The sequence below is a fragment of the Ammodytes marinus genome, assembly GCF_949987685.1.
Source record: "Ammodytes marinus genome assembly, chromosome: 20".
Classification (NCBI taxonomy): Eukaryota; Metazoa; Chordata; class Actinopteri; order Uranoscopiformes; family Ammodytidae; genus Ammodytes; species Ammodytes marinus.
Genome location: NC_137224.1, coordinates 25,472,132 through 25,495,791, shown reverse-complemented (window position 1 = coordinate 25,495,791; position 23,660 = coordinate 25,472,132). Strand labels below are relative to the sequence as shown.

Below are 23,660 nucleotides of genomic sequence, written 5' to 3'. Positions count from 1 at the left end.
CGTTCATTCGCTTTCTGTGAGGACACGGAATCTTTCAGCTCCATGTGAGTGGTTAGTGAACCTGCATCAACCCATTGCAATCAGGTGTGTGTGGCACTGACTGGCATTAGTTGATGCAGAGTCACTAACCACTCTCACGGAGCCTAAAAGAGTCCGGTGCCCTCACACATTCAACACACTGACATGCACTATATTGCGTCCTAATCATTTGACACTCGCACGGCCGGCACGCGCTAGAAAACAGCTTTAAGACAGCTGGTGTCGTAAAAATACTACCACTTTTGTCCAAAGGGGCCGCCAACTGACAAAGTTACTCGTAGTGGCTTTAAGTGCTGAACATAGTGCATTCAGTAGGTAAAAAATTAAGGTAAAATAACAATAACAAAAATAAAAGACATAAAGCCCAGACATCCACATATAAACAAAGATAGTAGTGCAGAGGTAAGATAGTTAATGGGGAGGAAAAGCCAGGGTGTACAGATGGGTTTGAGCCTTGATTTAAAGGCAGAAATGGAGGGGGAATCGCATATGCCAGGTGGTTCTACAAGGGTGAGCAGCTAGTGCAAAGTAAATTTCTGAGAGTTGTGCCATTGGCATACGCTGGTCAGCAAAAGAAAGTTATTGTCTACAGTATCTCAGAAGAGACTGACATCTCCATTCCACTTTACAACACCACTGATGAGAGTTCAGATGGCCAGAAAGATGATAATTAGGGTCCGAGCAACGAAGTGGTGCGAAGCCCTATTGTAATCGCGAGGATTTTTAGGGCCCGAGCACCGAGTGGTGCGAAGCCCTATTGAAATCGTTGTGTTTTTTATTCTTATTCTTTTTCCGACTCTTTTTTGAGTCATGCAATAGTTGAAAAACTTTGCGGTAACTCTAATCCTGCAAAAGTTTTTTAGTTATCGTTGGTTTCCAAAAAAAACGGTGCCCCCAGTGGCCAAAACTGTTTTTCAGGAAATGCATGCTCAAAAATTGGGCTAGAAGCCTGAAATTTGTAACATGTATTGGCCCAAGGCGCACATAAATGCAATTTTATGTCCTGGGCCAAAATCAACAGGAAGTCGGCCATTTTGGATTTAGTGCCTAAAACCGCCAAAACCATAATTTCGCATTTCGACAAAAGGCTCCTAGAGATTTTACGGCAGGGACGTCAAACCACCGCTCAAGTACTCAAGGCGCTTGCCCGATGTTAAATTGCGGAAAGATTTCAAATTCACATTAGTACCAGGGAGTTAAAGGGGGTCAAAGTTGACGTACACATCATAAAATACGGACCTCATGAAAATTTAATTCATCATAACTCAGGCTGTGTTATACCTAGCTGCACCAAATTTAAACCCCAAATGTATCTTTGCAGGACCCACAAAAAAGCCTCTTGAAGCCCCGCCCCAAAATCAACAGGAAGTCTTTTAATTTGAAATATGTGAATTTCTGACTCTCAAATCATCACAATGTTCAAAAACTGACAACTCCTAGCAGGAACATATTTAGCAAAACGAAAACTCTAGGGACACTCATAAGACATGGAAGATCCCCCCCAAAAAAATTTGTTTGATTCCGAATAACTATGACGGCTGCCGATATTCTCCAAAGTTCACTCATATCTCATAACTCCACATTACTCAGCAGGATTGCAGAGTAAAGTGGACTCATAACAACTTTTTGTGCAAAAAAAAAAACATGATTGGGTATGTCCTCCGACATGGAAGATGATATACCCGAAAGCTCGTTTTATCCGGAACTACCGTCTTGCAGCACCGGCGCCTCATTCGCCAAAAAACATCAAAAACGGACGTCATGAACCCTTTGATTGATCATAACTCAGGCTGTGTTAAACTTAGAACCACACAATTTCATACAGCAATGTACAATCCCAGTACAAACAAAAAATCCTCTTGACGCCCCACCCCAAAATCAACAGGAAGACTTTTAATCTGAAGTATTCGCCAAAAAAACAGGAAGTTGGCCTAACTCCACCATACTCTGTCTCATCTTCTCCAAATTTGTTATGGTTAATGACACCCAAGGCCTGAGGAAGCCCAAACGCTAATATTCATAGAAAGTGAGAGCGCCATAGAAAGTGAGAGCGCCACCTACTGGGCAAAGCAAATATCGCACGTTGATTATTTACCTCCACGTCCTACGCACTTGATCAAATCAACCTCAAAGCAGCTCAGGGAGGTCCAGAGACAACGATGACACGGGAAGCCGGTTCCGTCGGCTCCGTGGCTTTGTAGTTTCTCAGCGTCGTCGCCACGAAACAGGAAGTCGGCGCTCCAAACTTCACCCGCCCGGTGAGAGCCCAGGCCCGAGGACGTCCTCGCGTCCGTATCGAGCGCGTTGCGGCAACTTCCGCGCTTCCGGCGTCGCTGCACTGCATGCTCCGAAGGGGAGGAGGCCGAGCACGAGAGTGCGAGGGCCCGGTCATCACTGCTCCCAGTTTTAATGGTGACTTTGTCATTGTGAGCTTTGCAGGTAAAACCATCAGATCTGCTAGGCCTTGTTTAAGAAAATTGTCCTTCAATCTTTGTAAAATATTTACTTTATTTTAGTGCTGTCAGTTTAACGCGTTATTAACGGTGTTAACGCAAACCCATTTTAATGACGTTAATTTTTTTATGGCGCGATTAACGCTCTTCATGGCCTAGCAAACGTTGTGGTTTTTTCACATGCTGTTGCACCAACTGGTAAAGTTAGAAAAACTGAAACACCACAAACTATACATATGGCTCGTAGTTAAAGGCCTACTTCACCGGTTGGAATATGAAGGTGTATTGAACTCGGAGATCCTATGAAGTATAAATGTGCAAAAAAAAATGAAATCGGATCATCCTACATTTCTCCTTCTGTGACATCACAGAAAGAGAAATGTAGGGTTAGACAGTGAGACCATAAAACACTCTTTCTGCCTTTTCTCAGGCTAGGATGATCCGATTTCAATTTTCTTTGCACATTTATACTTCATAGGATCTCCGAGTTCAATACACCTTCATATTCCAACCGGTGAAGTAGGCCTTTAAGTTACTGTCAATTCAAACAGAACATGTCCGACAGCGTAATTTCACATTAAAATCATTTAACTGGCTAAACGTCAAGTAAATTCTGACTTTTAATTTGAAGCAGAGACCGGAACCTAGCACTTCCTAGCTCAGCTGCTCAACCTTCACTACTAGAGTCTTCCATGTGACTCTGGGACTAAGCGGAAAAGGAACAGAAAAGAAAGCTTGTAATTTGCAAAAGTCTTACTATAACCCTGCGTGCACACCAAAACCTCTACATTGTGGGCTATTTGCACTGAATTGCAACTGATGTTATTTTAGAAGAAATACACTGAAATACAAGGGTGTAGAGAATGGTTGTGATTAGAGCATTACAATGAGAAAAAATAATGGGACAAAAAGAAATCAAGGAACATTTAGGCTAGAATAGATAAAAATGCGATTAATCGCGAATTAACTATGACATTAATGCTGTTAGAAACTGCAGCTTCACCTCACCTCCACAAGAGACACCAAGTGGTGATTCTGGATAATTGATTGCTCCTCCCACTATAAATAGAGGCCTAGTGAGGCCTTCTCCCTTTGTTCACACCACATCCTCACCACAAGTGAGTGTGTGAAGATGTTTGCCGTGTGTCTTTTGATTTATCATTCAATGTAAGTTACCTTTTTACTTATTGGATTATTGTTTGTTTGATATATGATTGTGATAGTTTATTGGCTAATCTTTACTCGTTAAGTTATGTTTGAAGTACTGAAATGTTTAAGTATTTCATATGATTTAAAGGCCATCTTTATGTTTGTCACTAGAGATATCATAATCCATCTTTCTTTCTGTTCAGAACCATGGCAATCATCATGGCAATCATCATGACAATCAACACAAAATAACTGTACTTGCAAAATAAAGTCAAGTAAATTAAACCCTTGTTTCCTGGTGGTTTGTGGCTCCAGTACAACCTCCTCTTCACTACAAATGGTCCTTCGAGCCGGAGTACTGAGCCACACCACTCAACATTAACCTAAAATGGCTGAAGCTAAACTAATTGATATGGATGATGAGCCCTCTACTGAGTTCATGATGGATGGATCCCAATTGGGAGTAGACTCAACCCAGCTTTACCCGGACAATGCAGATTTGTCTCAACTAGCACCTGGGCTATTAATACCTACTCCCCAAACAAATCCTAGCCTTCCACCAAACCCAGTATTGCCTACTTTCCTTGGTGAACACCAAATTCCCTTGCCATCAGTACCATGTGAAGCATTAGCTCAACCCCCCACAAAGTCAATTGGCCATGTACTAGGGGCTAGACCTAAAAGAGATAGGCAGCCCCCAGTATACTATGGGATCCAAATGCCCCAGCAACAGCTAGCACAATCCCATAGGTCACGTCACTCCCGCAGCAAGAAGACTTATTTTACTAGGTCAACTCCTAGCCTCCCTGTTGGCTCCCAAGTTAGTAGGCACTCTGGAAGTGACCATGCCCCAAGTTTGAGTGATCTCCAAACCAGCATTCTCAAAGAAAAGGAAAAGAGAGATGAGCTTGAGGAGCTTAAAAGACAAAGTCAAGAGAACAAGGAGCTTGATGAGCAATTCAAAACCATTGATGCGGCTGCCAGAGCTGCCCAGAACAGGCAAGCAGATGCCCAGAACAGGCAAGCAGATGCACTCAAAGAGAGAGAGAGACTTTCCAGAGAGGTTGACATGAACCGACGCATCCGTTTTAAAGAACAAGAGCTTCAGTCAGCCCAGCTGGTCTCTAGTTTCATTCAACAGAATCTCTCTGACGATGAACACTCTGGCGGAGCCCCTGATACCTCATCCCCTCATCGTAATGTAGCCACCTCTTCCTTTTACGATCTGCCTCCATCCAGGATATGCACTCCTGCCCCTTTAAGAATGGTAGGTGTCGAATCTCACTCTCATTTGGCAGTAACTTCCCCGATTCCTGAACCTAGCCTTACTATTGCACCTAGTGCCTCCCATACCCTTCCTTTTCCTCAACAACTACAGCAAAGCATAGCCCCTGTCCAGGCTCCCTCTTTGCCCCCTGTAGCCACTAGTGTTCAAGCTGCACCATTGCCTGTCCCTACATTGTCTACCCTGGCTTTACCTTATACCAGTCACCATGCACCTTCCCAGGTAACAGCCTCTTCCTTATCTAATGTAACTGCACCTCCAGCCACTGTCCAGGCCCCTTATGGTGCTGCAGCGCTGCCCAATCCTGAACAGCCTACTCTCACTAGCCATTTACCACCAGTGCAAGCCATGTTATCCCAGCAGCCGCCATTTATTGACTTACATGGTCCAACCCCAAATATGATGGAGCTGTTCATAGCCTCTGCGTATGGAATGCCGAGGCCCTCAATTCCAGTGTTTAAGAGTGGCCGAGAGAGTGAGTTTGCCCTGCTGAAAATGGCCCTTGAAAACCTCCTTGATAATCACCCCCATCTTACTGAGCAGTATAAATATCAAGTACTACTGGACCATCTTCAGCACCCAGGAGCAAATAAATTGGCCAGATCCTGCATGCATGCCACCAGACCTTATTCCACCGCTCTCCGATCACTTAAAGAGAAGTATGGTCAGCCAAGGCTGCTGGTGCAGAGCGAAATTGGTGCAATATTGAATTCCCCCATCATTCGTATAGGTGATGTAGAGGCCTTTGATGATTTTGCCCTTTCTGTCCATGCTCTTGTGGGAATGTTGCTGTCCCTGGAGGGCCCTAATGGGTCTGAGCTGAGGTGTGGGTCCCATGTTGACCGACTCATCAGTAAATTACCTGTACAGTATAGAGACGGATTTGTGGAGCGTTGCATCAATCGTGGCATTCTGACTGGAGAGGCAAACCAAACATACTCCCTCCTCGACCTTTCAACTTGGCTACAGTCAAAGTCGAGAGCAAAACGCATATCAGAGAGAGCTGTTGAGCTCCACAAACAAGAAAGGAACCCCAACCGTATAGGAAAGGAACGCCAACCCTCCAGACAAGTCTCCTCCGTCTACCTGTCCACGACATCTGGGATGGATAGTACACAGAGGGCTTACACCAAAGAGAAGGTAAATATTGATAAGCCCAAGCCTTATTGTCCCTACTGTAATGTCAGAGATCACTTTCTGGGCGCATGCTCAGAATTCAAAAAACTATCCAGAAATTGCATTATGAAATGGCTCAAAGAGAAGGATAGATGTGGCAAATGTGGGAGAATACACAAAATGGATAAATGCACCTTAAAGAAGCCATGTAACACCTGTAATGAGCTCCACCTGACTATTCTCCATGATGCAATCACAAGCAAATCAGCCACAGTGATGCTAACATCCTCCCCCTCAGAGCTCCTTTACATGGACAAACCCAATCGCTGCCATAAAGTCATGCTGAAAGTTGTTAACGTATGTCTCCACAATGGAGAAAGAACCCTTGTAACTCATGCAGTCCTTGATGACGGTGCAGATAGATCTATTGTGCTCCCCCAAGCTGTCCAATGTCTGGGCCTCACAGCTACCCCTGAAACCATCTCCCTTCGTACAGTGAGACAGGATATAGTGCAAGTGAATGGAGCATCTGTATCCTTTGAAATATCCTCTATCAATCGTCCAACCGAAAGGCATGTTATCAATGGAGCATTCACTGCAGAGACTCTTGGACTGTCAGAACACACATACCCTGTGAAGCAATTACAAGAGCAGTATCACCATCTCAGAGGAATCCCAATACAGCCAATTGATATGGTATGCCCTCTTGTCCTCATTGGTTCAGACTTTGCCCATCTAATTACAGCAACAGAGCCGGTACTCATGGGGCCACCTGGAGGCCCATTGGCAGTACATACCAGGCTTGGTTGGGCCCTCCAAGGGCCAGCCAACTTAATCCAAACCCAACATGCTCTATCTCCCACTGTTACCTGCTTCAAGAGTGAACTGCTCAGGAATGTTGAACGGCTGTGGCAAATTGACACCTTTCCCTATGTAAATGAAAGGACAGCAACAAGGTCAAAGCAAGACAAGCTGGCCCTTGATTTACTCCATTCTAAGACTACTAGAGTAGAGATAGACGGTGTAATGCGTTACGCCACTCCACTGCTACAAGCTCCCAACAGTCCTGTCCTTAAAGCCCCAAAGGAAGCTGTTCTGCCCCGTCTCTATGCTACAGAAAGACGTCTGTCCAAAGATCCCAAACTCTCTGACATATACGAAGAGGAACTGAATAAGCTTGTGCAGTCTGGCTATGTCCAAATAATTCCAAACGAGCAGGTGAGCCAGCCACAGGAAACCTGGTATTTCCCACATCACATTGTTGAACACAACAACAAATACAGAGTTGTATATGATTGCTCCTTTGAATATATGGGACAACGCCTAAACAAATGTCTCCTACCTGGACCTACATTGGGCCCCTCTCTACTCGGAGTCCTGCTCAGATTTAGACAGCACACCATTGCAGTGTGCGGTGACATCAAAGGCATGTTCCACCAAGTACGCCTTTTGAAAGAGGATAGGCCTCTACTGCGTTTCATATGGAGAGGGATGCAGCCAAAACAGGAGCCCTGTGTTTATGAATGGCAAGTCTTGCCATTCGGAACAACCTGTAGCCCATGCTGTGCCACCTATGCAGTTCACAAACATGTCAAAGACAACCGTGATGCAAATGAGGAGGTTTTTCAATCTGTCCAACACTGTTTTTATGTCGATAACTGCCTCCAAAGCTTTCCTTCCTCTCATGAGGCAAAGTCCCTCATTGACAAAATGAGACCTCTGCTTGCTGACGGTGGGTTTGACAACAGACAATGGGCAAGTAATGATCCAGCTGTAATACAGCATCTCCCACTAGATGCAAGGTCCAAAGCTAGTGAAATGTGGCTCTCAGGAAATGGAGACCCCAAAGAGCTGACACTAGGCCTCCAATGGAACTGCTCCACAGACATGCTGGGTTACAAGAACCGATCCATCATTTACCATCAGCCAACAATGAGAAATGTATATAAGGTGCTGGCAAGTCAATACGATCCTCTGGGCTATCTGGCCCCTTTCACAGCCCGTGCAAAGATCCTGGTGCAGGATCTATAGAAGCAGGAGAGAGAATGGGATAACATCATCAAACCAGATAGTCTGTTGGAAAAATGGCAAGCATGGGAGTTGGAACTGCAAAATCTTCCTGACATTCACTTTCCTCGCTGTTATCTGCCCCTTAATAATGACACAGCCACCTCAGAATCCCATATGCATGTATTCTGTGATGCCTCTGAGCGTGTGTATGGTGCTGTGGCCTACCTTCAGATCAAAGACGAGCATAATGACAATCATGTAGTTTTCATCATGGCCAGGTCTCGCATAGCCCCTAAACGCCAGCTATCTATCCCTCGCCTTGAACTTTGTGCAGCCCTATCTGGTGCCCAGCTGGCTAACCTTCTCAGCTCTGAACTCACCATCCCAATACAGTCAGTGACCCTCTGGACAGACTCCACAACAGTCCTTACGTGGTTAACATCAGAATCCTGTCGCTACAAGGTATTTGTTGGAACAAGAATAGCTGAGATTCAAACTCTGACTGACACAAAGAACTGGAGGTATGTTGACACAAAGAATAATCCAGCTGATGACATAACCCGTGGGAAAACCCTCCTGGAGCTTTCTCAGCGCCACAGATGGAGTCAAGGCCCTCCATTCCTTTTGCTGAGCAGCAACTGCTGGCCTGCCAATCCATGCGCGCCACCTGAATCAGAGCCTGTTGAGGAACTCAGGAAAACCATATTCTGTGGCATAGTGACGTCGGATATCTCAAACCTCCCAGATCCGAAGAAGTTCAGCAACTGGGATGATCTGATACATGAAACAAAGAATACCTTATACGGGGCGGCAAATCACAACTCAAATCCAGCACAATGCTACATTAGCTCAGAAAGGCATCTGCTGCAAAGGGCCCAAGTGGAGAGCTTCCCTGAGGAATTCAATGCCCTCAAAGCTGATAAGGCCATACCAAAGAGTAGCAAATTACTCCCCCTGTCTCCTGAATATGACTTTGATACTGGTCTCATCAGAGTTGGAGGTCGACTTCGAAGAGTGGAGACACTTGACTATGAAAATATCCATCCAATTGTATTGGATCCAAAACATCCCCTAACCAAACTCATTATCAAGCATTATGATGAGAAACTGCTCCACCCAGGCTCTGAGCGTGTCCTGGGCGAAATGAGACGCAGATACTGGATTCTGCGTGGTCGCCAGGCCATACGACAGCATCAGCACCAGTGTCTAGACTGTCAAAGATGGAGAGCCAATCCAGTCATTCCCAAAATGGCAGACCTTCCTCCAGCCCGCCTTAGATTGTCTAAGCCCGCCTTCTGGTCCACAGGCATGGACTGTTTTGGGCCTTTCACAGTTAAAGTAGGTCGGCGCTCTGAAAAAAGGTGGGGCATTCTATTCAAATGCTTGACAACTCGCTGCATACATATCGAGCTACTTGACAGTATGGATGCGGATACCTTCCTGATGGCCTTCAGGAGATTTGTTTCACAAAGAGGAAAACCCTTTGAACTCCTCTCTGACTGTGGGACTAATTTCAGAGCAGGAGAGGTAGAGCTGCAAAATGCCTTCCAGGCCATGGCACCAGATTTGAAGCAACAATTGGCCCACACACAGGTGAACTTTCAATTCAATCCTCCATCTGCCCCACATTTTGGCGGAAGCTGGGAACGAGAGATAAAATCAATTAAAATGGCCCTCCATGTTGCAGTAGGAAACCAACCAACAACGGAGACAGTCCTACACACAGTCATGGTTGAAGTAGAAGGTATTCTAAACTCAAAACCTCTCGGATACATCTCCTGTGACCTTGCTGACCCAGACCCTGTCACACCAAATATGTTGCTGATGGGGCGGCCCGACTCCTCTCTTCCTCAGGCAATCTACTGTGAAAGTGACCTCCTTGGCAGGAGGAGATGGCGCCACAGCCAGATCTTAGCAGACCATTTCTGGACAGCCTTTATTCGTCATTACCTTCCAAACCTTCAAACCAGGCAGAAATGGGAAACTGACAAGGGGAACATGGAGTCAGGTCAGGTGGTGATGGTAGTTGACCCCCAATATCCTCGAGCATCTTGGCCCATTGGAAGGATATCTGAAACCTACCCTGGTAAGGATGGAAGGGTGCGCAGTGCTAAGGTCATCCTTAAAGGCCGAGCATACATACGCCCTGTTTCAAGATTAATCCCACTCCCAGAAATCACCGACGAAGAAACAAAATGACACGCATTTGCTGCACAAATCCGGGGGCGGCTGTTAGAAACTGCAGCTTCACCTCACCTCCACAAGAGACACCAAGTGGTGATTCTGGATAATTGATTGCTCCTCCCACTATAAATAGAGGCCTAGTGAGGCCTTCTCCCTTTGTTCACACCACATCCTCACCACAAGTGAGTGTGTGAAGATGTTTGCCGTGTGTCTTTTGATTTATCATTCAATGTAAGTTACCTTTTTACTTATTGGATTATTGTTTGTTTGATATATGATTGTGATAGTTTATTGGCTAATCTTTACTCGTTAAGTTATGTTTGAAGTACTGTAATGTTTAAGTATTTCATATGATTTAAAGGCCATCTTTACGTTTGTCACTAGAGATATCATAATCCATCTTTCTTTCTGTTCAGAACCATGGCAATCATCATGGCAATCATCATGACAATCAACACAAAATAACTTTACTTGCAAAATAAAGTCAAGTAAATTAAACCCTTGTTTCCTGGTGGTTTGTGGCTCCAGTAGAACCTCCTCTTCACTACAAATGCGATTAATCACGATAAAATATTTTAATCGTTTGACAGCACTACTTTATTTACTTTAAATAAACCTTAAATAAGTGATTGTCTAATGGATTTGTCTTGCATCACAGTTTATGAGATATATATCAATGGCACAATTTACCCCATGGTATTCTCTCTTGTGGCACAACTTACACCACACTGGGGGCAAGTTGTGCCACAAGACAACTTTTTTTCCGAAATCTATATTTCTTAAACAGTTCATTTCAGATCCAAAGTTATTGTTGCCGGGGATGCACAACACCCTGAAATATATGTACATATTTGATTTGGAGACTTTACTGTCAAGGCCTCACTTTAAAGTCACTTTGAGTAAAAAGTGGCATATCTCACCCCACTCTCCCCTACAAATAATTTATTCAGACCAGATCCAACAATATGAGGCTGTGTATTAACACTGGCTTTTATTTCAGTGCACACGCAGTACGTACAGTAGGCAGAATGTGAGGAGATATTCACTGATTTGACATAAGTGATTTTGACAACAAGCATTCTACAAAATCACTGACTCCCCCTTTCACCAAACCCAGTCTAATAATCTTTAAAATAGTTTTATTTCGGGATCATGTTGTAGCATAACGAAGTTTATAAGCCCTTGTACAACACTGTATGGAAATAACTGGCATGGGCTCTATACTAGTTCTTATTCCTACAGCAATTTTGCTGAACAAAATTTCCGCCTCAACTAAAGCAGAGGAAATTCAAGTGACTGACCTCTTTGCTCTCTTTCTGTTGTTGCCTCAAACCAAAGATGGTTGCAGGGTGTTCTGAAATAACACACACATCAGCAGGTCAGCAGTATAACAGAGACATATAAATGTTTAAAGTTATATACAGTATTACACAGGCAAATCAAACGCTTATACAATATACAGTACTCCAGTCAGGACTAGGGTTGGGTATCGGTTGGGTTTATTCTGATACCGGTTTCTACTTGGTACTTTTGGCTCACGGTTCTGGCGCTTAAATGGTAAAGCCTCAAAATGCACACAATTTGTTTAAAAAGAATGCCCTTTTATATCCAGTACCAAATTGAACACAATTAACTTTAACAATATAAACACAAGTAACTTACAAATAAACTATTTTAAAATTTAAATAAAATACAATTCACACAATTTACGTAATATCTAATACAACAATCTGTTTCAAACAGTGTATTAATGGAGATTAATGTGGAGACTACCAGGTATTTTAATCTCCATCTGAAAACTTTAGCTGAAAGTAATAATTTTTATAAGAGAGTCCTAATGACCTGGGGCCGTATTCACAAAACATTTTATCTTAGCGCTAAGAGTACTCCTAAGGAGCACTAAAAGTTCTTAGTAAGGAGTCATTTCTTAAAACCTATTCACAAAGCTGATAAGACCAACTCTTACTAAGGAATGGGAGGGACTCCTAAACTAAGACTAGAGGGCGGTATTGACCCTGTTGCTATGGATGATGTCATGTTCATACCTTCTATGCCCACAGGGATTGGCTGAGAGGGAATGAGAGCTAAGAGTGAATTTAAGATAGAAACACTGTGGGAGATATCCATATTGTGTCGCTGTATTAAAGTAAAGAGTTTTTATATACAATTAATGACAAGTGACATTGATTTAACATGAAACCAAGATACTGCAGGGTTTCCCACACATTTGTTCACAATTAACCTACAATAGCGCCACATAGGTCTATTCATTTAAAATTTTATAATGATTTGAATCGGAAAAAATATCCTCATTGAACAGCTGCACGCCATGCACTCTCACTGTATTTCTCTCAACTGCGAACGATGCAGCAATTGTCAAACAGCAATGAACCAGGAAATTCACAATTTAGAAACAACAGCCGGCGAAATCGTAAAGTGCATGCGGAAGGAAAAAGGTGAGACGCGCAACTATACAGTAGCGGACCTGTGGAACAGAGGAGATGCTGCGAAGCGCCACATATAGGCCTACTCTAGTAACAAATTAAACCCAAACGTGACACCAACAGTACCTTTCAGTGCATCGTAAAACCCAAAGCAACTGCAGGAAAAGGAACTTAATAATTTTTTTTTAATATAAATATAAATGTGTCTATACTTTCTAAATATAGCTTCACTAAGATCATTAAACCCTTACAGCTATTAAGGTACCTTTTGTAAAGCTCACTAGCATTACATCTCTCCAAAATGCCATCAAATGGTTGTCTGTGATATACTCTTAGCAGTGTTGGGAATAACGCCGTTTAAAATAACGGCGTTAGGTAACACCGTTCTTTTTTCAGTAACGGCGTAATCTAACTAATTACTTTTTCCGTCGTTACAACGCCGTTATCGTCACTGAACGTTAAATGCGGTGCGTTACTATGAATTGATTGAATAAACTGTGTAATCCGAAAGCACCCCTGGCTCCATACTACACAAACTGCTAGTAAGGAGACCGGTGGGTTAACAACGAGATAAGCGATTGTTATTTCTTATACTGTTTTAAGATGTGTTTTATTCAGTGTGGATGACATTATAACTGTCAGTTAGTGCCGTCACGTCAGTCAGCCGGAGCGCCTGTTTAGTGAAGTTTCTTTTTCTTTCTCTCTCTGTTGTGTGAGTGTGCGCGTTGCCGCAGTAACCACCTATCAATCCAAACGTGAAATTGAAACGTGCTCTCCCTCAGTTTGTTTGCATCGCCCTTGTGAGTAAGTGCATGGAGTTTCCCGATCTCTATAAATTATAATTTATGCACGTTATTAAACAGCCGCGATTCGCCGGTTGCAACAGCTGTTTAGCGTGTCATCATGAGCCGAATATTGCTACTGTTATTTTCCTGGTATCTGTATGCTGCTGTGCACGTTAAGGAAATAAACATAGGATAAATCCTTACTCATCGTCTCATGCTTCATAGTCTGACGTTTTTGGCCTTAAGTGGTTTTTTAGCCGACACCCCTGAAGTGAATCCAGTGATAGCAGATCAGCACGGTACATTCAGCAGTTTCCTCTACTACTTTTGTTGAGAACAAAATAGGCTAGGCCTACTTGAAGTGTAGGATAAACCTCTTGCTGTCTGTTGATGTGCAATACATATTGAAGGTTATGTAGCCTACAAGTAGGCCTACCTGTCTGTTCTACTCATTTCAACTGACTTGTGAAAACTGCTCAGAAAAATCCAAATTTGTTGACATACAGCAACTTTCTTTTTTTTACAGTAGGCTAAAGCAAATAGTTACTTTCCCTGGTAACTAGTTACTTCTATTATAAAATAATTCAGTTACTAACTCAGTTACTTTTTGGAACAAGTAGTGAGTAACTATAACTAATTACTTTTTTAAAGTAACGTTCCCAACACTGACTCTTATAGGCCTTTCACACCGCCGCAAAATCTGCGCTAGTTCTGGGCTTGTTCGGAGTTAGAGCCAGTGTTTTGGTTTCACACCGCCAGAGAGCCTGCTCCGGGCCGTAAAAACCGGGGGAACTCATACCCCAGGATTGAGCAGGGTTTGATAAGAACTGCTTGCGCGAACGGCTGGGGGAGGGATTAACCTGACCAACCAGAGCAACTCAAACCTCATGCCCGCCATATTTAAAAACACCGCTACTACGAGACGTAAACATAACATAATTACCGAACGTAGCGATCAAATTGACCGGCGAGAATACGCTGTATGGGTCCTGTTTGCTTAAGAAAGCAAAGCGAGAGCCAACAAGTGTAAAAATAAGACGTATTCGCCGCTGTTGTTGTGCTTAAAGCTAGCGGTAGCTTTAGCGTTAGCCACAAGAGCAGCGGCGTCGGGTGACGTACACACACGTTTACAGTGACGTCATGACGTTGCTCTCTTGCCGGCTCCATGGCTGTCTCCGGTCGATGTGAAACCAACCGGTTCATAACTGGGATAAGGCTGTAACCAGTTTTGAACTGACCCCAACACCAGCCTGGAACTGACTCTTGGTTCATTTTGGTGTGAAAGGCCTACTAGTGACTTAGGAGTCAATCTCGAGGACTTGTCTGAGCCCACCGGCTGGACAAGTAACTATATGGACATCTCATTAAGACAAGTAAGCAGCACCGGAATACCACAGGTGTTGCACCTTTCCTCTTCAACCTATACTCTACCTCAGACTTCAAGTAAACCTTGGAGTCCTGCCATCTGCAGAAATATTCAGATGACTCAGCAGTTGTGGATTGTCACTGCTAGACAGGAGACGGAGTACAGGGAACCCTAATGGCGCTTTTCCACCGCACATGTAGCTCTACTCGACTCAACTCGACTTATGCTGGGCTTACACTACACAACTTTTCAAGGGATTTGACAGTCGCAGACAATCTTCCAATGTCGGACTGAAATCACAGGAGTCTTGCCGGAGTTGTGGCGCGCGCCCGTAATCTCAGTCGTTTGGTGTGAGGTGGTCATCCAACCCGATTTCACTCAGTCTTCTTCCCGTCTTGACGTTCCGACATTATCAAACAGGTTTGATATTATCGTTAGTTATAAGGGTTTGGCTCAAGCGAAATGACGTCAACACTGTCATACTCTCCCCTGCACCAAACACGACGCAGGAGGAGCGCCATTAGTCGCGACCTGTGTCCGCCTGTGAGGCACTTATTTCGGACACCTTTACCTAGCAGCCTCGCCTGGAGAACCAAACGGACAGCTGCGCAACATTAACACTTTACCGTCAAATTTAGGGTTAGGAGTTAAAGTTATTGGCGGACGAGATCAGCAAATAAAGCTGGTCAAATAACTACAGGATGTCCCCCGCTCGGAATATTGAATTAACTTTTTTTATATTAAATAATCACAATCGCCTTTGCGGAAATAATATTAAAAGGAATCTAGTTGTAGTCTTGCAATATGAGACCCCCTGTCTTTTAAAAATCTCATTCTGTGACTGAAAACTAATGACTAGTTGTCTTCAGGTGTGAGTTGATTGTCTTTAGACGTGAGAGGGTGTCAGTCTTCAGTCTTTTCAAAGTCTTTTAAAAGTCCTCTGGTGTAAGCCCAGCATAAGTTTAACTTGGTAGCAGCACGAGTCCTTTTCCACTGCAAAACGTACCTCCTGAACATGGGCGGGGTCGTCATACAAAGGGGCAGAAAGCTGACTCCGGAGCCAAGTAGCAAAGCAGAAATTACAAGCAGTTGTTGTACTTTTAACTGAACCAACCGCCAAAAATACGGATGGAAAATGTTTAAAGCGGACCTATGATGCTTTTTGACTTTTATGACCTATAAACGTTGTTATGATGATTCATAGTCATGCTTAACCATACTAAATTATCAAATAATGACTTACATGCATTTCGACGTATTCCCTGCTGACCGTCTGGGGTGTCTGTGCAGAGCACTAAACACTATTCTAGCCAGTCGAGAAGTCACGTGTTCAAAGCGGTCTACCCTTCCGTAACTTTGTGACGTCGCATGTAACTTTGTGAAGTCACCACGCGGATGTATGGTAATGCTGTCACTTCCCTGTTCGCGTCTGCCTCGCGCCCTTATAGGTCCATGCTCGCGCTTCCCGCCACTGAAAGTGTTCCGGAAGGAAGGTAACCAATCACAACGGAGTGGGGTTTGCAGGAGGGGGGGGGGGGAGGGGAGCGGAGATGGCCGATCACAGGCGGAGGGAGCGGAGATTGCCGAAGCACACACACTCAAGTGTTGACAGGACGTGCTGGATCGCCAAAATAAGAGAAAGAGCTTCCCGAAAATCTACATAGTTTTTTGTGATGTGATTCGTGTCAGGTTGCTCTATAGCAGTGTAAAACAAGAAATTAAGACCAGAAAAGTAGTATAATAGGTCCTGTTTAAGGAAAACCACACTTGTATATGTTTGCTAAAAGAAGTAGAATAATATTGCTACGGGCCATTAAAAGGGAGGATTGCTGTCCTGATGTGTGACTCTGCCACTCAGTCAGCTGTAGGGATGCGTCACGTACATCCCTATGCACGTAAACACGGGCAACATAAAGTTGACTGTTTTGTGCTTGTTTCAGGATACGTGTTTGCAAATGCAAGCCGTGTTTCAGCCTGAATATTTTATTAATCGGTGCAGTCCGCTTGTAATGTAATCGCTCGCTATCATTTCTGTCCTAGCTGGCTACTATAGGCTATCTGCTAGCTGCCTTACATGTCTCCTCTCTCGTGTCGTGTACAGTATGTTTAAAGTAACATCCCCAACAACCAACACAACTGGGTGAGCTTAGCGAATATATGGACATCTCATTAAGTTTTTTCAGATCTGTGATGCAAATCAAATGAAAAAGAGCCAGAGAAGGCTGCACGCGGCGAGACCAAAATACAATCGAAAAGTCCCGAAGAGTTTGGGAGAATATACAATAGAATGAAGCCGGGAGTCTCTGGCCAATCAGTGGCCGGCAGTCTGCTGACGTCACCTTTTAGCATCGGCTCTGCTCGCTTGGAAACTAGAGCGAGGCGATACCAAAAAAACAGCCGCTACTAGGTACCAGTTACCATGATTTTGCGGTGGAAACGCCTAAAATGCGAGTTTAGTCGGATCGAGTTGAGCTGATATCACACAGTGGGAAAGCGCCATAGTAAGTAACCCAGATGAGGGAGATGGTTGTGGAGTTTTGGAGGACCAAGAAGACTAAGATGAACACTATTTCCATTTTTGGAGAAGAGGTTAAAGTGGAGGAGATCTACAAATAACCTGGGTGTTCACCTGGTTAACAGATTGGACTGGAAATGTAACATTGAGGCTTGCTACAGGAGACAGAGCAGACTCTTTTTCATGAGGAAGCCTTGATATTTCCATGTGTGCAACAAGTTGTTACATATCTTTCACCACTGTGTTGTGGAAAGTGCCAATTGCACTGCAGTCATGTGTTGGGGCAGCAGCATCAGTACCAGTGACTCTAAGAAACTCAACAAACTGCTAAAGAAGGCTGACGTGCTGTGGACTGATCTGGAGAGAGAGTGGGTTGTAGAGAGAAGGATGTTGCACAAGCTACTGAAGATAATGGACCCGATAATTAGGGCCCGACCAATATGTATTTTTAAGTGCCGATGCCGATTATTTTCAGAGAAAAATTACGATAACGATTAAATCGTCCAATTTATTTTTTTTAATCCCCAAAATATATGTTGAAGAAATTTACTTTTTTGAACCCTTTAATATATATAAAAACTAGTTACTGTCGATAGGTGTACAGGAACTTTTTATTAATTGAAATATGCATTATCTAAAAAAATAAAGTGTTACAAATATGTCTAAAGTGACATGACACATTTTTAAACTCAGACATTAAGCATTTTATTTAACTGCACCCAACCCTCTGGAACTCCCTCCCTCCAAACATCAGCACCTTAGACTAAATAAACTCATTCAAAAGTCAACTCTTTAAGAAAGCATAATGACACCTGACTCCACTCCAAACCTTATCTTTAATTTGTCTGTATTTTGTTTTCTTTTTCTATAAATATGATTTTCTATATGTACGATGTAAAGTGTCTTATTACAATTACTATTAATAGTCGAGCTGACCAATGACTGCTATTAGTTGCAGGGGGAACTGTCAAGTGTGAATTAATCCAATGTATTGTAGGCTACCTCTGGGGCAGCACTTCATTTCACTCAACATGATTGATTGAATAAAAAAAATTAAAATCGGCCATTTTGCAGATTGCCGATTTTTCGGATATGTGCTATAATCGGCCGATAAATCGGTCGGGCCCTACTCCACATACAAGCAAATATTATGTTCACTTCATATACACATATATACAATACAGTCTAAACACTGTATTCTATAAATCATTAACATTTGTTAATGCATAACCTCTGGGTTGAACACAAAACATGTAAAAAAAAAAAGAAGAAAAAATATAAAACGTTATTAGTGTAGGATGCAGAATCTGAGGAAGGTGATGACTTTCACATAAATCTCAGCATCTTGCCAATCATTTACTTTTTACAAAAATGAGGGATATGCACTATTCATTCAACATTTGTATTTCTGCATTTCCAATGACAATGAGGTTACCTAGAATTACCTGTTTGTGAACTAGCCTGCTTTTGATATTTACATAAATTAAGTTCTGTTCTCACCTGCCTCTGCGCATTTGAGTCCAGTCCATTGGTCTATGCCTGGCCTGGCTGGAATCCAGGGTCCTTTCACTTGCCCTGGTAGTTTCCCCTCAAGAGAATCCAGGGAGTGAGATGGCTGGTTAACTGCTGCCCATGTATACAACTGGTCATGCTGGGGACACAAACATCTTTTAAATTGGCTGGAGTGTCAGTACTGATCCCTTCTGTAACCAGGAAAGAAGAAAAAAAGAAGCAGCTTCTGAGGGTTCTGGGTTCCGCGACCTGACCCAAGATAACCAGATGAAGATGAGTGATAAGTGAGTAGGTTTTGTGCCACCATACTTCTTTGCTAATGGAGGGAGGCGGAGTAGAATCAGTTACTTTGTTTGTGGCCTTGCAAGTTATAATACTTTATTTACAGTGCATTATAATTTAATATTTAAAATTGTATAGTTTAATCGAGAATTCCCTATCACTGTGAATAAGCATCCATTAGGAACATTTATAAAAACAACTCACAACATCAGTCCACTACAACGTTGGAGATGAAAAATAAAACGTGACTACATACATCAAACATGGCTGTTGTGGTTGAGGTGATGTGGGCTGTGCTGCCTCCCAGCTGCGCTCTGAAGCAGTCAGCGAATGGCAGCAGGAGACCCATGGCCAAGATCCTGGAGCAGAGCCTCTCAGCCTCTTGCGGCTCCTCCTGCTGCTGTTTCTGCAGGAACAGCTTCTCCAGGAGAGTTCGACCTGTATAACCAGTGATGAAAACAAAGCTAATATGACTTGTATATGAGCACTTGGAAACCACAATTCTTGGTAAGTTTCATTCAACAGTTAAGATTTAACAAAACGTTTTTTCCAGTGAGTGTTATAATTAAAGATATTTCTTCTGACTTCCAGTTTAGCATGTGAAGGAGGAGGACGTGTAGTGCGGGGGCTCCCGAGCGTTCACTGCTATTTGATATATCAGTGATTCAGTCTGGTATAAAATTCAATCTTATTTTAAAATAGACCCAGTTATTTCAGGCTTTACGCCAATCTGGGGAAACAGTAGATTTTCTCCAGGCAAAAGCGACCTTGGCTTTAAATTGTGGGCAGAGAGAGGGATTAGTAAAGTCATGGATATGTATAATGAGGATGGTCTGCTTTATAGCTTTGATGATTTAAAAACGATCTATAATATACCTTCAAAACATTTTTTCAAATACCTACAAATTAGGAGTTATATTTTAACAGCACTCAAACAGTCCCCCTTTAGACCACCTTTGTCTACTCTCGAAAAGGCTGTTATTGATCATCTTAAAGGACGTGGACAGGTCTCCTTGATTTACAAGATTCTAGTAAATGAATCTAAAGAATCATCAGATAAAAGTAGATTGGCCTGGTCTAGAGATTTGGATGTAGAGATTGCTGGAAGAGAGTTTGCCATGATGCACAAACCCAGACTATCAATACCAGATATAAACTTTTACAATTTAAATGGATCATGCGTACATACATAACTCCCTCTCTGCTACATCGCTTTGATAATAATAACCCTGATGTATGTATTAAATGTGGTCTTGAAGAGGGAATATTGTTTCATTGCCTCTGGAGCTGTCCTAATATTAAAAGTTTTTGGGAAAAGGTAATTAAAACTATTTCAGATGTCATTTGCACTGTTTTACCTGTCTGCCCCCACATGTTTATCCTTGGAGTACTTCCACCAGATTTAAAGTTGTCAAGTCAGAACAAAAAAATTGTTATTCTCTGTTCCCTACTGGCTAAACACTGCATAGCAGTCACATGGAAAAGTACAGAGACTCCGACAGTGAGTCATTGGCTCAAAAGCCTCTCCAACTGTTTAGCTTTAGAAAAATTGACATATGCCTCCAAGGGGAAAATGAAAATGTTCTTTAAAGTGTGGGGACAATTTATGGGATTTCTTGAGAGCCACCAAGCAAGGGGACCACCCAACCTTTTCATATAAAACACAATGGTGTGTGTCATAAGCATCTCCTGTAATGAACCTTAAAGCAGAGTGAAAAACAGAGTCTAGGAGTTTAAGACATGAATGAGATGCATGCCGATAAACCACATCACCGTAATCAAGGACAGACATAAAAACTGCCTCAATAATCCTTTTCCTACTGAACAACGGGAAGGTGGCTTTGTTCCTATAAAAATATCCAATCTTTTGTCGCAGACGACAGACAAGATTTTTTATGTGAAATTTAAAAGATACTTTTTCATCTATCCAGATGCCGAGATATTTATATTCAGTGACTCTTTCAATTTGAGATCCATATGAATATTAAGATCATTAAAATGTATAGTTCTTGCTCTGGAGAAACACATATATTTTGTTTTGTCTGTATTAAGAACAAGCCTGAGGTCCACTAGACAGTCCTGCAGGGTGTTAAAAGAGCTCTGAAGGTTCTGAACAGATTGATGGACCGAATCAGAAATGCAATACAGTACAGTGTCGTCAGCATACAAATGGGCGTGACAGTTTTGTAGCGATGAAACAATGTTATTGATGTAAATTGTGAATAGGACTGGACCTAAAATTGAGACCTGCGGAACACCATTTGTAACTGTTAAAAACTCAGTTTGGTGGCTTCCCAGTTTTACTGACTGCTGTCTATTAGAGAGATAGTCCCTAAACCAGCTACATGTAGAATAATCAAAACCAATTTCATGCAGCCTCTGTAAAAGCAAATGGTGATCTAAAGTATCAAAGGCTTTTGACAGATCAACAAAAAGTGCTGCAGTGCTTTTTTTTGTCGATAGCTGTAACAATATTGTCTAAGACCAAAGTGACAGCAGATACAGTACTGTGACCTGCCCTAAAACCAGATTGAAATGGGCTCAAAATGGAAGCACTGGATAAAAAGGTTTTCAACTGATTATTAATAACTGATTCTAGGATTTTTGCCAGGCATGGGAGTTTTGAAATTGGTCTGTAATTATTGAGATCACTTTTGTCACCCCCTTTATGCAATGGGAAGACATGAGCTTTTTTCCAAACTTTAGGTTGATCACGGGATTACTGTTGGGAATAGCCGAAGAGAGTGGAAGTGCGGCGCTTAAGAGGGCAGATAGAGACAATGGGCTAACAGCGCTGGACTCCATTGTTACCCAGACTGGGGCTGAGTCGTCAAGGTGAAAATGCACCCAATACACTAAAGAACGGATATTAGCAGCCCAGTAATAGTATTGGAAATTAGGGAGGGCCATTCCGCCTGTTTGTTTTGGTCTTTGAAGAAATGCTTTCCGTAACCGAGAGTGTTTACCATTCCAAATATAATTTATCATTAAAGAGTCAAGGGCCTGAAAAAAGGATTTGGGGAGAAAGATGGGGAGACATTGGAATAGATATAGGAACTTTGGGAGTAATTTCATTTTAATTTAATTTATTCTACCTAAGAGAGAGAAAGCCAGAGGAGACCACTTCGATAATATTTGCTTCGCCTGATCCAATAATTTGAGGAAGTTCGATTTAAATAGGTTTTTAAAATTTCTGGTAAAACATACTCCAAGGTAACTCAGATGGTCTGTCACCACTTTGAGTGGGAGAGCTGTATAATCAAGTTTAAGAGCTTCTTTATTAATCGGAAAGAGTTCGCTCTTGCTCAAGTTAAGTTTATAGCCAGAAAATTGACTAAAGACCTCCAACACAGAAAGTGCCTCTGGTAAAGAGGTGGCTGGCTTGGCGACAAACAAAAGTAAGTCATTGGCGTATAATGATACCTTATGTTCAATTCCTCCTCTCCATATCCCCTGAATCTGTTTGTTACCGCGGATGGCAATCGCAAGTGGTTCGATTGCAATAGCAAAAAGGAGCGGGCTCAAAGGACAACCCTGCCGGGTCCCACGGTGCAGATCAAAACTACTTGAGTAACGGCTGTTTGTTAATACTGAGGCAGAAGGGCATGCATATAATAATTTAACCCAAGAAGTGAAAACAGGACCCAAACCGAATTTCTCAAGGGTGAAAAACAAATAATTCCATTCTACTCTATCAAATGCTTTTTCAGCATCCATAGAAGCGAGGCATTCTGATTCAATATTCCTGGGGGAATATAAAATGTTCATTAGCCGGCGGATATTATGAAATGATTGGCGTCCCTTTATAAACCCAGTTTGGTCGGGGTATATGATAGAGGGGAGAACATCCTCCAATCTGTGGGCGAGAATTTTAGCAAGTATCTTCACATCCGTATTTAATAGTGAAATTGGTCGGTATGATGCACAATCTAGAGGATCTTTATCCTTTTTTAACAACAGGGAAATACAGGCCTGATAGAACGAAGGCGGGAGTTTACCTGAGTCAAATGAGTCTGAGAATACTGAACATAAAAAAGGCATCGGCTGAACATTTCTTAAAAAAGTCAGATGGAAGTCCGTCTGGACCAGGAGATTTGCCTGATTGCATAGATGTTATTGCTGCAATAATTTCCCTCTGAGTAATAGGTGCCTCAAGGCTATGTCTCAGGTCTTGAGAAAGGGAAGGCATGTTTAGGTTACTGAAAAAGGTTTCCATCACCGCTGCGTCTACTGTACAATCAGAACTATACAAATTTGAATAGAATGTTTTGAACTTTTCGTTTATCAATTTCTGATCTGATGTTGTGCACCCACTGTCTGTCCGTATTCCAGGGATGAGTTGCTTCGCTCTAAATCCGCGCAGTTGATTGGCCAGGAGTTTGCCAATCTTGTCACCATGCTCGTAAAAAGTACTTCTGCTCCTAAGCAACTGGTCAGCAACCTGACGAGAGGAAAGAAGGTTGAATTCTGTCTGAAGTTTTAAACGTTCTTTGTAAAGTTCAGATGAAGGTGAATTAGCA

General features: G+C 42.6%; 1 protein-coding gene across 1 annotated transcript in view; it reads right to left on the bottom strand.

Moving 5' to 3' along the window:
* fmn2b (formin 2b) overlaps positions 1-23,660 on the bottom strand; it is a gene marked incomplete at both ends in the record, with an annotated part of 138,704 nt that overhangs the window by 95,249 nt on the left and 19,795 nt on the right. The window contains 7 exons of the mRNA XM_080049559.1: positions 2,148-2,433; positions 6,013-6,025; positions 6,912-6,971; positions 9,129-9,258; positions 11,538-11,590; positions 18,847-18,997; positions 19,397-19,578. Coding sequence (XP_079905685.1) covers positions 2,148-2,433; positions 6,013-6,025; positions 6,912-6,971; positions 9,129-9,258; positions 11,538-11,590; positions 18,847-18,997; positions 19,397-19,578 — 875 coding nt within the window. The remainder of the gene's footprint in view (positions 1-2,147; positions 2,434-6,012; positions 6,026-6,911; positions 6,972-9,128; positions 9,259-11,537; positions 11,591-18,846; positions 18,998-19,396; positions 19,579-23,660) is intronic.